The sequence below is a fragment of the Bombina bombina genome, chromosome 2 (genome assembly GCF_027579735.1).
Source record: "Bombina bombina isolate aBomBom1 chromosome 2, aBomBom1.pri, whole genome shotgun sequence".
NCBI classification, from domain to species: Eukaryota; Metazoa; Chordata; class Amphibia; order Anura; family Bombinatoridae; genus Bombina; species Bombina bombina.
Window position 1 is genome coordinate 1,245,045,290 of NC_069500.1, and position 17,792 is coordinate 1,245,063,081.

Sequence of the window (17,792 nt, forward strand, 5' to 3'; positions counted from 1 at the left end):
GAAATTGACTTAATAACAGGTTTTATACGAACCAAAGCTTGTACAAAAGAATGAATATCAGGAAGATTAGCAATCTTTCTGTGAAAAAGAACAGAAAGAACAGAGATTTGTCCTTTCAAGGAACTTGCAGACAAACCTTTATCCAAACCATCCTGAAGAAACTGTAAAATTCTCGGAATTCTAAAAGAATGCCAGGAAAAATGATGAGAAAGACACCAAGAAATGTAAATCTTCCAGACTCGATAATATATCTTCCTAGATACAGATTTACGAGCCTGTAACATAGTATTAATCACAGAGTCAGAGAAACCTCTTTGACCGAGAATCAAGCGTTCAATCTCCATACCTTCAAATTTAAGGATTTGAGATCCTGATGGAAAAAAGGACCTTGCGACAGAAGGTCTGGTCTTAACGGAAGAGTCCACGGTTGGCAAGTGGCCATCCGGACAAGATCCGCATACCAAAACCTGTGAGGCCATGCTGGAGCCACCAGCAGAACAAACAAACATTCCTTCAGAATCTTGGAAATTACTCTTGGAAGAAGAACTAGAGGCGGAAAGATATAGGCAGGATGATACTTCCAAGGAAGTGACAATGCATCCACTGCTTCCGCCTGAGGATCCCTGGATCTGGACAGATACCTGGGAAGTTTCTTGTTTAGATGAGAAGCCATCAGATCTATTTCTGGAAGTCCCCACATTTGAACAATCTGAAGAAATACCTCTGGGTGAAGAGACCATTCGCCCGGATGTAACGTTTGGCGACTGAGATAATCCGCTTCCCAATTGTCTATACCTGGGATATGAACCGCAGAAATTAGACAGGAGCTGGATTCCGCCCATACCAGTATTCGAGATACTTCTTTCATAGCCAGAGGACTGTGAGTCCCTCCTTGATGATTGATATATGCCACAGTTGTGACATTGTCCGTCTGAAAACAAATGAACGACTCTCTCTTTAGAAGAGGCCATGTCTGAAGAGCTCTGAAAATTGCACGGAGTTCCAAAATATTGATTGGTAATCTCACCTCCTGAGATTCCCAAACCCCTTGTGCTGTCAGAGACCCCCAAACAGCTCCACAACCTGTCAAACTTGCATCTGTTGAAATCACAGTCCAGGTTGGAAGAACAAAAGAAGCCCCCTGAACTAAACGATGGTGATCTGTCCACCACGTCAGAGAGTGTCGTACAATCGGTTTTAAAGATATCAATTGAGATATCTTTGTATAATCCCTGCACCACTGGTTCAGCATACAAAGCTGAAGAGGTTGCATGTGAAAACGAGCAAAGGGGATCGCATCCGATGCAGCAGTCATAAGACCTAGAATTTCCATGCATAAGGCTACCGAAGGGAATGATTGAGACTGAAGGTTTCGACAAGCTGAAACCAATTTTAGACGTCTCTTGTCTGTCAAAGACAGAGTCATGGACACTGAATCTATCTGGAAACCTAAAAAGGTTACCCTTGTCTGAGGAATCAATGAACTTTTCGGTAAATTGATCCTCCAACCATGTTCTCGAAGAAACTATACAAGTTGATTCGTATGAGATTCTGCTAAATGTGAAGACTGAGCAAGTACCAAGATATCGTCCAAATAAGGAAATACCACAATACCCTGTTCTCTGATTACAGACAGAAGGGCACCGAGAACCTTTGTAAAAATCCTTGGAGCTGTTGCTAGGCCAAACGGCAGAGCCACAAACTGGTATTGCTTGTCTAGGAAAGAGAATCTCAGAAACTGATAGTGATCTGGATGAATCGGAATATGCAGATATGCATCCTGTAAATCTATTGTGGACATATAATGCCCTTGCTGAACAAAAGGCAGAATAGTCCTTATAGTTACCATTTTGAATGTTGGTATCCTTACATAATGATTCAATATTTTTAAATCCAGAACTGGTCTGAAGGAATTCTCCTTCTTTGGTACAATGAAGAGATTTGAGTAAAACCCCAGCCCCTGTTCCAGAACTGGAACTGGCATAATTACTCCAGCCAACTCTAGATCTGAAACACATTTCAGAAATGCTTGAGCCTTCGCTGGATTTACTGGGACACGGGAAAGAAAAAATCTTCTTGCAGGAGGCCTTATCTTGAAGCCTATTCTGTACCCTTCTGAAACAATGTTCTGAATCCAAAGATTGTGAATTGAATTGATCCAAATTTCTTTGAAAAATTGTAATCTGCTCCCTACCAGCTGGGCTGGAATGAGGGCCGCACCTTCATGTGGACTTGGGAGATGGCTTTGGCTTTCTAAAAGGCTTGGATTTATTCCAGACTGGAGATGGCTTCCAAACTGATACCGCTCTTGTGGGTGAAGGATCAGGCTTTTGTTCCTTATTGTGACGAAAGGAACGAAAACGATTATTAGATCTAAATTTACCTTTAGATTTTTTATCCTGTGGTAAAAAAGTTCCTTTCCCTCCAGTAACAGTTGAAATAATAGAATCCAACTGTGAACCAAATAATTTATTACCCTGGAAAGAAAGGGAAAGCAAAGTTGACTTAGAAGACATATCAGCATTCCAAGTTTTAAGCCATAAAGCTCTTCTAGCTAAAATAGCTAGAGACATATACCTGACATCAACCCTAATGATATCAAAGATGGCATCACAAATAAAATTATTAGCATGTTGAAGAAGATTAACAATGCTATGAGAATTATGATCTGTTACTTGTTGCGCTAAAGCTTCTAACCAAAAAGTTGAAGCTGCAGCAACATCCGCCAAAGATATAGCAGGTCTAAGAAGATTACCTGAACATAAGTAAGCTTTTCTTAGAAAGGATTCAATTTTCCTATCTAAAGGATCTTTAAAGGAAGTACTATCTGCCGTAGGAATAGTAGTACGTTTAGCAAGAGTAGAGATAGCCCCATCAACCTTAGGGATTTTGTCCCAAAACTCTAATCTGTCAGATGGCACAGGTTATATTTGCTTAAAACGTTTAGAAGGAGTAAATGAATTACCCAAATTATTCCATTCCCTGGAGATTACTTCAGAAATAGCATCAGGGACCGGAAAAACTTCTGGAATAACTACAGGAGATTTAAAAACCTTATTTAAACGTTTAGATTTAGTATCAAGAGGACCAGAATAATCTATTTCTAATGCAATTAAGACTTCTTTAAGTAAAGAACGAATAAATTCCATCTTGAACAAATATGAAGATTTATCAGCATCAACCTCTGAAACAGAATCCTCTGAACCAGAGGAATCATTATCAGAATCAGAATGATGATGTTCATTTAAAAATTCATCTGAAAAATGAGAAGTTTTAAAAGACCTTTTACGTTTACTAGAAGGAGGAATAACAGACATAGCCTTCTTAATGGATTTAGAAACAAAATCTCTTATGTTAACAGGAACACACTGAGTATTAGATGTTGATGGAACAACAACAGGTAATGTAACATTACTAAAGGAAATATTATCTGCATTAACAAGTTTGTCATGACATTCATTACAAACAACAGCTGGAGGAACAGATACCACAAGTTTACAGCAAATACACTTAACTTTGGTAGATCCAGCATCAGGCAGCGATTTTCCAGAAGTTTCTTCTGATTCAGGGTCAATCTGGGACATCTTGCAATATGTAATAGAAAAAACAACATATAAAGCAAAATTGATCAAATTCCTTAAATGACAGTTTCAGGAATGGGAAAAAATGCCAGAGAACAAGCTTCTAGCAACCAGAAGCAATAAACAATGAGACTTAAATAATGTGGAGACAATAATGACGCCCATATTTTTTAGTGCCAAAAAAGACGCCCACATTATTTGGCGCCTAAATGCTTTTGGCGGCAAAAATGACGCCACATCCGGTAACGCCGACACTTTTGGCGCAAAAACGTCAAAAAATTACGCAACTTCCGGTGACACGTATGACGCCGGAAATAACAAAGAAAAATTTTTTTTGCGCCAAAAAAGTCCGCGCCAAGAATGGCGCAATAAAATGAAGCATTTTCAGCCCCCGCGAGCCTAACAGCCCACAGGGAAAAAAGTCAAATTTTAAGGTAAGAAAAAAATTGATTATTCAAATGCATTATCCCAAATAATGAAACTGACTGTCTGAAATAAGGAATATTGAACATCCTGAATCAAGGCAAATAAATGTTTAAACACAAATATTTAGAACTTTATATAAAAGTGCCCAACCATAGCTTAGAGTGTCCCAAAAATAAGACTTACTTACCCCAGGACACTCATCTACATGTAGTAGAAAGCCAAACCAGTACTGAAACGAGAATCAGTAGAGGTAATGGTATATATATATATATATATATAAGAGTATATCGTCGATCTGAAAAGGGAGGTAAGAGATTAATCTCTACGACCGATAACAGAGAACCCATGAAATAAACCCTGTAGAAGGAGATCATTGAATTCAAATAGGCAATACTCTCTTCACATCCCTCTGACATTCACTGCACGCTGAGAGGAAAACCGGGCTCCAACCTGCTGCGGAGCGCATATCAACGTAGAATCTAGCACAAACTTACTTCACCACCTCCACAGGAGGCAAAGTTTGTAAAACTGATTTGTGGGTGTGGTGAGGGGTGTATTTATAGGCATTTTGAGGTTTGGGAAACTTTGCCCCTCCTGGTAGCAATGTATATCGCATACGTCACTAGCTCATGGACTTTTGCTAATTACATGAAAGAAATGAAGATTTATTATATAGAGCGCAGGAAAGGGAAGAAAGTGAGATTAAGATTTTAACTAGCAAAAACACTATCAACTTTTTATTAGTACATATTTAATTTAAGATATGCAAATAGTGACCCTAGCTGGTTACTTTTTATTTAAATTTGACATGTGAAATACAAGGTTGCATAATTTGAATAGATAATACCTTCTCTTTGATCTTTTCTGAAGATGCAGTCATGGTTTGTTTAAATTCTGGAGCTACAACATTCTGCACAGGGTCAGCTTCAAGAACAGAACACATGAACTGTTTGGTCTTCTCAAAAGAGTAGCTGTGGGGAAAAAAAAAAAAAGAGAATACTACTCTATGGATTTATTAAATACTGACACGAGATTATGGTATTCTGCATTTAAATAATATTGAAAACTAATGTTTGATTTGACAACTAGCAAAATTGTTTTTATACATGCATATACTTATTTAAACATATACAGACAGAGGCATGGAAAATGAGAAGATTGTTAGCAGATGAGCGGAAAGTCTACAGAATCATGAAGGTTAAGCTTGCCAGACAGTTTGTTTCAAGTGTTCAAAAAATGTATATATTTACTTCTTAAAGTGACAGTCAAGTCCAAAATAGGGAATGTAATTTTAAACAACTTTCTAATTTACTTTTATCACCAATTTTGCTCTGTTCTGTTGGTATTCTTATTTGAAATCTAAACCTAGGAGGTTCATATGCTAATTTTTTAGAGCTTGAAGACTGCCTCTAATCTAAATGCATTTTGACCATTAGAGGGCAGTTTATGTGTTTCATATAGATCACATTGAGCTCATGCATGTGAAGTTACCCTGGAGTGAGCACTGCTTGGCTACAATGCAAGTCTGCAAGTTTGCAGAAGCTTATATACAAGGTAATCACAGAGGTAAAAAGTGTATTTCTATAACTGTGTTCGTTAAGCAAAACTGGGGAATGGGTAATAAAGGGATTATCTTTCTTTTTAAACAAAAAAAATTCTGGTGTTGACTGTCCCTTTAAGTAAAATGTATACTCACAGGTAAAAATTGGAAGGGATGTCTATTTACCTAATCTAACAATATTGTAAAATTAATAATTATTTGGCCAAAAATAGCGGTGCCTGCTGGAACTCAAGGCAGGAGAAACCACCACAGCCTAATTCCAGCAGCTAAATGCCCATGACAGCAATCCTCTTTACATGTATTTCATCGATCTTCTGCAACTAACACTGGAGAAGAGACTCTGGACAGAAGAGTATAACTTCCCTAGGGTCATAGTACAAATACATACAGAAAGATAATAATAAAGAACAAGAGGGGGCGCCTCATGTGTGCATCAATATATACATATATGTGAAATCAAAGAAAAAATGCCAAATGGGTACTCACAATTGGCCCAAGTACACCTATGTACTAGTAGGAGCTTGCTGGTATCTTCAGGTGTACCAGCTAAACCTCTCCAGGTGCAGAGTAGATAGTGCAGGGGGATCTTTGTCACAATATGTGCTGATGGATAGAAGCAGTGTATAAAACTGCTATAGAAGGTAATGAACCAAAGCTTGCATAAAACAAGTTCAGTTTATTAAAACAAATGTTGATAAGTTTAAAACAATAGCAAGCAAAATTTAAAATCATGCAACGCGTTTCTCAACCTAGCATGGGTTGTTTCATCAGGCATAGTGATCCTTCTAACTGACAATCCATTTAAACAGAGCTTGATCCAATAGTAAATCAGGACACACCCCTAGTGGGCGTTAATAATCTTGTTATTAATTAGTGTATAACAGGTTAATAACATAAACATAATTTATGTAAGAACTTACCTGATAAATTCATTTCTTTCATATTGGCAAGAGTCCATGAGCTAGTGACGTATGGGATATACATTCCTACCAGGAGGGGCAAAGTTTCCCAAACCTCAAAATGCCTATAAATACACCCCTCACCACACCCACAATTCAGTTTAACGAATAGCCAAGAAGTGGGGTGATAAGAAAGGAGCGAAAGCATTAAACAAGGAATTCGAATAATTGTGCTTTATACAAAAAAATCATAACCACCACAAAAAGGGTGGGCCTCATGGACTCTTGCCAATATGAAAGAAATGAATTTATCAGGTAAGTTCTTACATAAATTATGTTTTCTTTCATGTAATTGGCAAGAGTTCATGAGCTAGTGACGTATGGGATAGCAGATACCCAAGATGTGGAACTTCCACGCAAGAGTCACTAGAGAGGGAGGGATTAAATAAAGACAGCCAATTCCGCTGAAAAAATAATCCATAACCCAAATCAAAAAGTTTTAATCTTAATATGAAAAAAACTGAAATTATAAGCAGAAGAATCAAACTGAAACAGCTGCCTGAAGTACTTTTCTACCAAAAACTGCTTCAGAAGAAGAAAAAACATCAAAATGGTAGAATTTAGTAAAAGTATGCAAAGAAGACCAAGTTGCTGCTTTGCAAATCTGATCAACAGAAGCTTCATTCTTAAAAGCCCAGGAAGTAGAAACTGACCTAGTAGAATGAGCCGTAATCCTTTGAGGCGGGGATCTACCCGACTCCACATAAGCATGATGAATCAAAGACTTTAACCAAGATGCCAAAGAAATGGCAGAAGCCTTCTGACCATTCCTAGAACCAGAAAAGACAACAAATAGACTAGAAGTCTTCCTGAAATCTTTAGTAGCTTCAACATAATATTTCAAAACTCTAACTACATCCAAAGAATGTAAAGATCTCTCCAGAGAATTCTTAGGATTAGGACACACAGAAGGGACAACAATTTCTCTACTAATGTTGTTAGAATTCACAACTTTAGGTAAAAAATTAAATGAAGTCTGCAACACTGCCTTATCCTGATGAAAGAAAGTGATTCACAAGAAAGAGCAGATAACTCAGAAACTCTTCTAGCAGAAGAGATGGCCAAAAGGAATAAAACTTTCCAAGAAAGTAATTTAATATCCAGAGAATGCATAGGTTCAAACGGAGGAGCCTGTAAAGCCCTCAGAACCAAATTAAGACTCCAAGGAGGAGAAATTGACTTAATGACAGGCTTTATACGAACCAAAGCCTGTACAAAACAATGAATATCAGGATAATTAGCAATCTTTCTGTGAAAAAGTACAGAAAGAGCAGAGATTTGTCCTTTCAAGGAACTTGCAGACAAACCTTTTTCCAAACCATCCTGAAGAAACTGTAAAATTCTAGGAATTCTAAAAGAATGCCAAGAGAATTTATGTGAAGAACACCAAGAAATGTAAGTCTTTCAGACTCGGTAATAGATCTTTCTAGACACAGATTTACGAGCCGGTAACATAGTATTAATCACTGAATCAGAGAAACCTCTATGACTAAGAATCAAGCGTTCAATCTCCATACCTTCAAATTTAATGATTTGAGATCCTGATGGAAAAATGGGCCTTGAGATAGAAGGTCTGGCCCAAGGTTGGCAACTGGCCATCTGAACGAGATCCGCATACCAAAACCTGTGTGGCCATGCTGGAGCCACCAGCAGTACAAACGAATGCTCCATAAGGATTTTGGAAATCACTTTTGGAAGAAGAACTAGAGGCGGAAAGATATAAGCAGGTTAATAATTCCAAGGAAATGACAACGCGTCCACCGCTTCCGCCTGAGGATCCCTGGATCTGGACAGATACCTGGGAAGTTTCTTGTTTAGATGAGAGGCCATCAGATCTATTTCTGGAAGTCCCCAGATTTGAACAATCTGAAGAAATACCTCTGGGTGAAGAGACCATTCGCCCGGATGTAACGTCTGGCGACTGAGATAATCTGCTTCCCAATTGTCTATACCTGGGATGTGAACCACAGAGATTAGACAGAAGCTGGATTCCGCCCATACAAGTATCCAAGATACTTCTTTCATAGCCTGAGGACTTTGAGTCCCCCCTTGATGATTAACATATGCCACGGTTGTGACATTGTCTGTCTGAAAACAAATGAACGATTCTCTCTTCAGAAGAGACCAGAACTGAAGAGCTCTGAAAATCGCACGGAGTTCCAAAATGTTGATTGGTAATCTCGCCTCCTGAGATTCCCAAACCCCCTGCGCTGTCAGAGATCCCCATACAGCTCCCCAACCTGAAAGACTCGCATCTGTTGAGATCACAGTCCAGGTTGGACGAACAAATGAGGCCCCTTTAATTAAACGATGGTGATCCAACCACCAAGTCAGAGAAGATCGAACATTGGGATTTAAGGATATTAATTGTGATATCTTTGTATAATCCCTGCACCATTGGTTCAGCATACAAAGCTGGAGAGGTCTCATGTGAAAACGAGCAAAAGGGATCGCGTCCGATGCAGCAGTCATGAGACCTAGAATTTCCATGCACAAAGCTACCGAAGGGAATGATTGAGACTGAAGGTTTCGACAAGCTGAAACTAATTTCAGACGTCTCTTTTCTGTTAGAGACAAAGTCATGGACACTGAATCTATTTGGAAACCCAAAAAGGTTACCCTTGTCTGAGGAATCAAATAACTCTTTCCAACCAGAAAGTGGAAGCTGCAGCAACATCAGCCAAAGAAATAGCAGGTCTAAGATTACCTGAACATAAATAAGCCTTCCTTAGAAAGGATTCAAGCTTCCTATCTAAAGGATCCTTAAAAGAAGTACTATCTGCCGTAGGAATAGTAGTACGTTTAGCAAGAGTAAAGATAGCCCCATCAACTTTGGGGATTTTTTCCCAAAACTCTAATCTATCAGATGGCAACGGGTACAATTTCTTAAACCTTGGAGAAAAAGTAAATGAAGTACCCAGACTATTCCATTCCCTAGAAATTACTTCTGAAATAGCATCAGGAACTGGAAAAACTTCTGGAATAACTACATGAGGTTTAAAAACTGAATTTAAATGCTTATTAGTTTTAATATCAAGAGGACTAGACTCCTCCATATCTAATGCAATCAACACTTCTTTAAGTAAAGAACGAATAAACTCCATCTTAAACAAATATGAAGTTTATCAGTGTCAATATCTGAGGCAGAATCTTCTGAACCAGATAGATCCTCATCAGAAATAGATAAGTCAGAATGATGGCAGTCATTTAAAAATTCATCTGAAATATGAGAAGTTTTAAAAGACCTCTTACGTTTACTAGAAGGAGGAATAACAGACAGAGCCTTCCGAATAGAATTAGAAACAAATTCTTTTACATTAACAGGAACATCCTGAACATTAGATGTTGAAGGAACAACAGGTAATGGATTATTACTAATGGAAATATTATCTGCGTTTGATAGTTTATCATGACATCTAACACAAACTACAGCCGGAGGAACAGTTACCAAAAGTTTACAACAAATGCACTTATCTTTGGTAGAACCGACATCAGGCAGCGTCTTTCCAGAAGTAGATTCTGATCCAGGGTCAGGTAGTGACATCTTGCAATATGTAATAGAAAAAACAACATATAAAGCAAAATTATCAAATTCCTTAAATGACAGTTTCAGGAATGGGAAAAAATGCAAAACAAAACAAGCCTCTAGAAACCAGAAGCAACTAAAAAGTGAGACTGAAATAATGTGAAAAAAACTGGTGCTAAGTATGACGCCCACATTTTTGGCGCCAAGTATAACGCACACATTTTTTGGCGCCAAGAATGACGCCCATATTTTTTGGCGCCAAAATGTCCGCAACACACATACGTCAAAAAATGATGCAATCACGTGAAAACTTCCGGCGTCAACTATGACGCCGGAAATGATGACATTTTTGCGGCAAAAAAGTCTTGCGCCAAGAATGACGCAATAAATTGAAGCATTTTCTGCACCCGCGAGCCTAACAGCCCGCAATTTAGAAAAAAAGTCAATTGAAAATTGAAATTTTTAAGATAAGAAAAAATATAATTCATATGCATTTTCCCAAAAAAATGAAACTGACAGTCTGAAAGAAGGAATACTGATTATCCTGAATCATGGCAAATATAAGTTTAACACATATATTTAAAATTTAACATATAAAGTGCTCAACCATACCTTAGAGTGTCACAAAAAATAAGACTTTCTTACCCTAAGACACTCATCTACATATAGTAGATAGCCAAACCAGTACTGAAACGAGAATCAGTAGAGGTAATGGTATATAAGAGTATATCGTCTATCTGAAAAGGGAGGTAGGAGAAGAAAACCTATGAAACCTATGAAATAGATCCCCTAGAGGAAGACCATGGTATTCAAATAGGCAATACTCTCTTCACATCCCTCTGACATTCACTGCACTCTGAGAGGAAAACCGGGCTTCAGCCTGCTGCGAAGCGCATATCAACGTAGAAATCTAGCACAAACTTACTTCACCACCTCCATGGGAGGCAAAGTTTGTAAAACTGAATTGTGGGTGTGGTGAGGGGTGTATTTATAGGTATTTTGAGGTTTGGGAAACTTTGCCCCTCCTGGTAGGAATGTATATCCCATACGTCACTAGCTCATGGACTCTTGCCAATTACATGAAAGAAAAACATAATTTATGTAAGAACTTACCTGATAAATTCATTTCTTTCATATTAGCAAGAGTCCATGAGCTAGTGACGTATGGGATATACATTCCTACCAGGAGGGGCAAAGTTTCCCAAACCTCAAAATGCCTACAAATACACCCATCACCACACCCACAAATCAGATTAACGAATAGCCAAGAAGTGGGGTGATAAGAAAAAAGTGCGAAAGCATAAAAAAATAAGGAATTGGAATAGTTGTGCTTTATACAAAAAAATCATAATCACCACAAAAAAAGGGTGGGTCTCATGGACTCTTGCTAATATGAAAGAAATGAATTTATCAGGTAAGTTCTTACATAAATTATGTTTTCTTTCATGTAATTAGCAAGAGTCCATGAGCTAGTGACGTATGGGATAATAAATACCCAAGATGTGGAACTTCCACGCAAGAGTCACTAGAGAGGGAGGGATAAAATAAAGACAGCCAATTCCGCTGAAAAATAATCCACACCCCAAATAAAGTTTAAATCTTATAATGAAAAAAACTGAAATTATAAGCAGAAGAATCAAACTGAAACAGCTGCCTGAAGTACTTTTCTACCAAAAACTGCTTCAGAAGAAGAAAACACATCAAAATGGTAGAATTTAGTAAAAGTATGCAAAGAAGACCAAGTTGCTGCTTTGCAAATCTGATCAACCGATAAACGCCCAGGAAGTAGAAACTGACCTAGTAGAATGAGCTGTAATCCTTTGAGGCGGAGTTCTACCCGACTCAACATAAGCATGATGAATCAAAGACTTTAACCAGGACGCCAAAGAAATGGCAGAGGCCTTCTGACCTTTCCTAGAACCAGAAAAGATAACAAATAGACTAGAAGTCTTTCGGAAATCTTTAGTAGCTTCAACATAATATTTCAAAGCTCTTACCACATCCAAAGAATGTAACGATCTTTCCTTAGAATTCTTCGGATTATGACACAATGAAGGAACCACAATTTCTCTACTAATGTTGTTAGAATTCACAACCTTAGGCAAAAATTTAAATGAAGTCCGCAACACTGCCTTATCCTGATGAAAAATCAGAAAAGGAGATACACAAGAAAGAGCAGATAACTCAGAAACTCTTCTAGCAGAAGAGATGGCCAAAAGAAACAAAACTTTCCAAGAAAGTAATTTAATATCCAGAGAATGCATAGGTTCAAAAGGAGGAGCTTGAAGAGCTCCCAGAACCAAATTTAAACTCCAAGGAGGAGAAATTGACTTAATGACAGGTTTGATACGAACCAAAGCCTGTACAAAACAATGAATATCAGGAAGATTAGCAATCTTTCTGTGAAACAACACAGAAAGAGCAGAAATGTGTCCTTTCAAGGAACTTGCAGACAAACCTTTATCCAGACCATCCTGAAGAAACTGTAAAATTATAGGAATTCTAAAAGAATGCCAGGAAAATTGATGAGAAGAACACCAAGAAATGTAAGTCTTTCAGACTCGGTAATAGATCTTTCTAGACACAGATTTACGAGCCTGTAACATAGTATTAATTACGGAGTCAGAGAAACCTCTATGACTGAGAATCAAGCGTTCAATCTCCATACCTTCAAATTTAAGGATTTGAGATACTGATGGAAAAATGGACCTTGAGATAGAAGGTCTGGTCTTAATGGAAGAGTCCAAGGTTGGCAAAAAGCCATCCGAACAAGATCCGCATACCAAAACCTGTGAGGCCATGCTGGAGCCACCAGCAGTACAAACGAACGCTCCTTTAGAATCTTGGAAATCACTCTTGGAAGAAGAACTAGAGGCGGAAAGATACAGGCAGGATGATACTTCCAAGGAAGCGACAATGCATCCACTGCCTCCGCCTGAGGATCCCTGGATCTGGACAGATACCTGGGAAGTTTCTTGTTTAGATGAGAAGCCATCAGATCTATTTCTGGAAGACCCCAGATTTGAACAATCTGAAGAAATACCTCTGGGTGAAGAGACCATTCGCTTCCCAATTGTCTACACCTGGGATGTGAACCGCAGAGATTAGATAGGAGCTGGATTCCGCCCATACAAGTATCCGAGATACTTCTTTCATAGCCAGAGGACTGTGAGTCCCCCCTTGATGATTGACATATGCCACGGTTGTGACATTGTCCGTCTGAAAACAAATGAACGATTCTCTCTTCAGAAGAGGCCACGACTGAAGAGCTCTGAAAATCGTTCCAAAATGTTGATTGGTAATCTCGCCTCCTGAGATTCCCAAACCCCCTGCGCTGTCAGAGACCCCCATACAGCTCCCCAACCTGTCAGACTCGCATCTGTTGAGATCACAGTCCAGGTTGGAAGAACAAAAGAAGCCCCTTGAACTAAACGATGGTGATCTGTCCACCACGTCAGAGAGTGTCGTACAATCGGATTTAAAGATATTAACTGTGATATCTTTGTATAATCCCTGCACCACTGGTTCAGCATACAGAGCTGAAGAGGTCGCATGTGAAAACGAGCAAAGGGGATCGCGTCCGATGCAGCAGTCATAAGACCTAGAATTTCCATGCATAAAGCTACCGAAGGGAATGATTGAAACTGAAGGTTTCGACGGGCTGAAATTAATTTCAGACGTCTCTTGTCCGTCAGAGACAAAGTCATGGACACTGAATCTATTTAGAAACCTAAAAAGGTTACCCTTGTCTGAGGAATCAATGAACTCTTTGGTAAATTGATCCTCCAACCATGTTCTTGAAGAAACGACACAAGTCGATTCGTATGAGATTCTGCTAAATGTGAAGACTGAGCAAGTGCCAAGATATCGTCCAAATAAGGAAATACCACAATACCCTGTTCTCTGATTACAGATAGAAGGGCACCAAGAACCTTTGAAAAAATCCTTGGAGCCATTGCTAGGCCGAACGGCAGAGCCACAAATTGGTAATGCTTGTCTAGAAAAGAGAATCTCAGAAACTGAAAGTGATCTGGATGAATCGGAATATGCAGATATGAATCTTGCAAATCTATTGTGGACATATAATGCCCTTGCTGAACAAAAGGCAGAATAGTCCTTATAGTTACCATTTTGAATGTTGGTATCCTTACATAACGATTCAATATTTTTAAATCCAGAACTGGTCTGAAGGAATTCTGCTTCTTTGGTACAATAAATAGATCTGAGTAAAACCTCAGACCCTGTTCCAGAATTGGAACAGGCACAATTACTCCAGCCAACTCTAGATCTGAAACACATTTCAGAAACGCCTGAGCCTTCACTGGATTTATTGGAATGCGAGAAAGAAAAAATCTTCTTGCAGGTGGCCTTACCTTGAAACCTATTCTGTACCCTTGTGAAACAATGTTCTGAATCCAAAGACTGTGAATCGAATTGATCCAAATTTGTTTGAAAAATCGTAATCTGCCCCCTACCAGCTGCGCTGGAATGAGGGCCGCACCTTCATGTGGACTTGGGAGCTGGCTTTGGCTTTCTAAAAGGCTTGGATTTATTCCAGACTGGAGAAGGTTTCCAAACAGAAACCGTTCCTTTAGGGGAAGGATCAGGCTTTTGTTCCTTATTCTGACGAAAGGAACGAAAACGATTAGCAGCCCTATATTTACCTTTAGATTTTTTATCCTGAGGTAAAAAAGTTCCTTTCCCCCCAGTAACAGTTGAAATAATAGAATCCAACTGGGAACCAAACAATTTATTACCTTGGAAAGAAAGGGAAAGTAAAGTTGACTTAGAAGTCATATCAGCATTCCAAGTTTTAAGCCATAAAGCTCTTCTAGCTAGAATAGCTAAAGACATATACCTGACATCAACTCTAATGATATCAAAGATGGCATCACAAATAAAGTTATTAGCATGTTGAAGAAGTTTAACAATGCTATGAGTATTATGATCTGACACTTGTTGTGCCAAAGCCTCCAACCAAAAAGTGGAAGCTGCAGCAACATCAGCCAAAGAAATAGCAGGCATAAGAAGATTACCTGAGCATAAATAAGCTTTCCTTAGAAAGGATTCAATCTTCCTATCTAAAGGATCCTTAAAGGAAGTACTATCTGCCGTAGGAATAGTAGTACGCTTAGCAAGAGTAGAGATAGACCCATCAACTTTAGGGATTTTGTCCCAAAACTCTAATCTGTCAGATGACACAGGATACAATTTCTTAAATCTTTTAGAAGGAGTAAAAGAATTACCCAGATTATTCCATTCCCTAGAAATTACTTCAGAAATAGCATCAGGGACAGGAAAAACTTCCGGAATAACTATAGGAGGTTTAAAAACCGAATTTAAACGCTTAGTAGATTTAATATCAAGAGGACTAGAATCCTCCATTTCTAATGCGATTAACACTTCTTTAAGTAAAGAACGAATAAATTCCATTTTAAATAATTATGAAGATTTATCAGTGTCAATATCTGAGACTGAATCCTCTGAACCAGAAAAATCCTCATCAGAAACAGACAAATCAGAATGATGATGTTCATTTAAAAATTCATCAGAAAAATGAGAAGTTTTAAAAGACCTTTTACGCTTACTGGAAGGAGAAATAACAGACATAGCCTTCCTAATAGATTTAGAAACAAAATCTCTTATATTAACAGGAACATCCTGAGTATTAGATGTTGATGGAACAGCAACAGGTAATGGAATATTACTAATGGAAATTTTATCTGCATTAGCAAGTTTATCATGACATTCATCACAAACTACAGCCGGAGGGACAGTTACCACAAGTTTACAACAAATGCACTTAACTTTGGTAGAACCAGCATCAGGCAGCATTTTTCCAGAAGTAGCTTCTGATCCAGGGTCAATCTGAGACATCTTGCAAATATGTAAGAGAAAAAACAACATATAAAGCAAAATCTATCAAATTCCTTAAATGACAGTTTCAGTAATGGGAAAAAATGCCAATGAACAAGCCTCTAGTAACCAGAAGCAAAAGAAAAATGAGACTTAAATAATGAGAAAAAAAGGTGGAGACAATAATGACGCCCACATTTTTTAACGTCAAAAAAATTACGCAATCACGAACAACTTCCGGCGACAAGTATGACGCCGGAAATGACGAAGAAATTTTTTGCGCCAAAAAAGTCTGCGCCAAAAATTACGCAATAAAAAACATAATTTATGCTTACCTGATAAATTCCTTTCTTCTGTTGTGTGATCAGTCCACGGGTCATCATTACTTCTGGGATATAACTCCTCCCCAACAGGAAATGCAAGAGGATTCACCCAGCAGAGCTGCACATAGCTCCTCCCCTCTACGTCAGTCCCAGTCATTCGACCAAGAATCAACGAGAAAGGAGTAACCAAGGGTGAAGTGGTGACTGGAGTATAATTTAAAAAATATTTACCTGCCTTAAAACAGGGCGGGCCGTGGACTGATCACACAACAGAAGAAAGGAATTTATCAGGTAAGCATAAATTATGTTTTCTTCTGTTATGTGTGATCAGTCCACGGGTCATCATTACTTCTGGGATACCAATACCAAAGCAAAAGTACACGGATGACGGGAGGGATAGGCAGGCTCATTATACAGAAGGAACCACTGCCTGAAGAACCTTTCTCCCAAAAATAGCCTCCGAAGAAGCAAAAGTGTCAAATTTGTAAAATTTGGAAAAAGTATGAAGCGAAGACCAAGTTGCAGCCTTGCAAATCTGTTCAACAGAGGCCTCATTCTTAAAGGCCCAAGTGGAAGCCACAGCTCTAGTGGAGTGGGCTGTAATTCTTTCAGGAGGCTGCTGTCCAGCAGTCTCATAGGCTAAACGTATTATGCTACGAAGCCAAAAAGAGAGAGAGGTAGCAGAAGCTTTTTGACCTCTCCTCTGTCCAGAATAAACGACAAACAGGGAAGAAGTTTGGCGAAAATCTTTAGTTGCCTGCAAGTAGAACTTGAGGGCACGAACTACATCCAGATTGTGTAGAAGACGTTCCTTCTTTGAAGAAGGATTTGGACACAAGGATGGAACAACAATCTCTTGATTGATATTCCTGTTAGTGACTACCTTAGGTAAGAACCCAGGTTTAGTACGCAGAACTACCTTGTCTGAGTGAAAAATCAGATAAGGAGAATCACAATGTAAGGCTGATAACTCAGAGACTCTTCGAGCCGAGGAAATAGCCATTAAAAACAGAACTTTCCAAGATAACAATTTTATATCAATGGAATGAAGGGGTTCAAACGGAACACCTTGTAAAACGTTAAGAACTAAGTTTAAACTCCATGGCGGAGCAACAGCTTTAAACACAGGCTTGATCCTAGCTAAAGCCTGACAAAAAGCCTGGACGTCTGGATTTTCTGACAGACGCCTGTGTAACAAGATGGACAGAGCTGAAATCTGTCCCTTTAATGAACTAGCTGATAAACCCTTTTCTAAACCTTCTTGTAGAAAAGACAATATCCTAGCGATCCTAACCTTACTCCAGGAGTAACCTTTGGATTCGCACCAGTATAGGTATTTACGCCATATTTTATGGTAAATCCTTCTGGTAACAGGCTTCCTAGCCTGTATCAGGGTATCAATAACCGACTCCGAAAAACCACGTTTTGATAAAATCAAGCGTTCAATTTCCAAGCAGTCAGCTTCAGAGAAGTTAGATTTTGATGTTTGAATGGACCCTGTATCAGAAGGTCCTGTCTTAGAGGTAGAGACCAAGGCGGACAGGATGACATGTCCACTAG

At 38.7% G+C, this 17,792-nt stretch overlaps 1 protein-coding gene across 4 annotated transcripts in view; it reads right to left on the reverse strand.

Moving 5' to 3' along the window:
- Positions 1-17,792, reverse strand: part of N4BP2 (NEDD4 binding protein 2) — a 462,788-nt gene that overhangs the window by 125,742 nt on the left and 319,254 nt on the right. For all 4 annotated transcript variants that reach the window (XM_053704039.1, XM_053704038.1, XM_053704041.1 and 1 more), the window contains exon 13: positions 4,855-4,978. In XM_053704039.1, the coding sequence (XP_053560014.1) occupies positions 4,855-4,978 (124 nt within the window). The remainder of the gene's footprint in view (positions 1-4,854; positions 4,979-17,792) is intronic.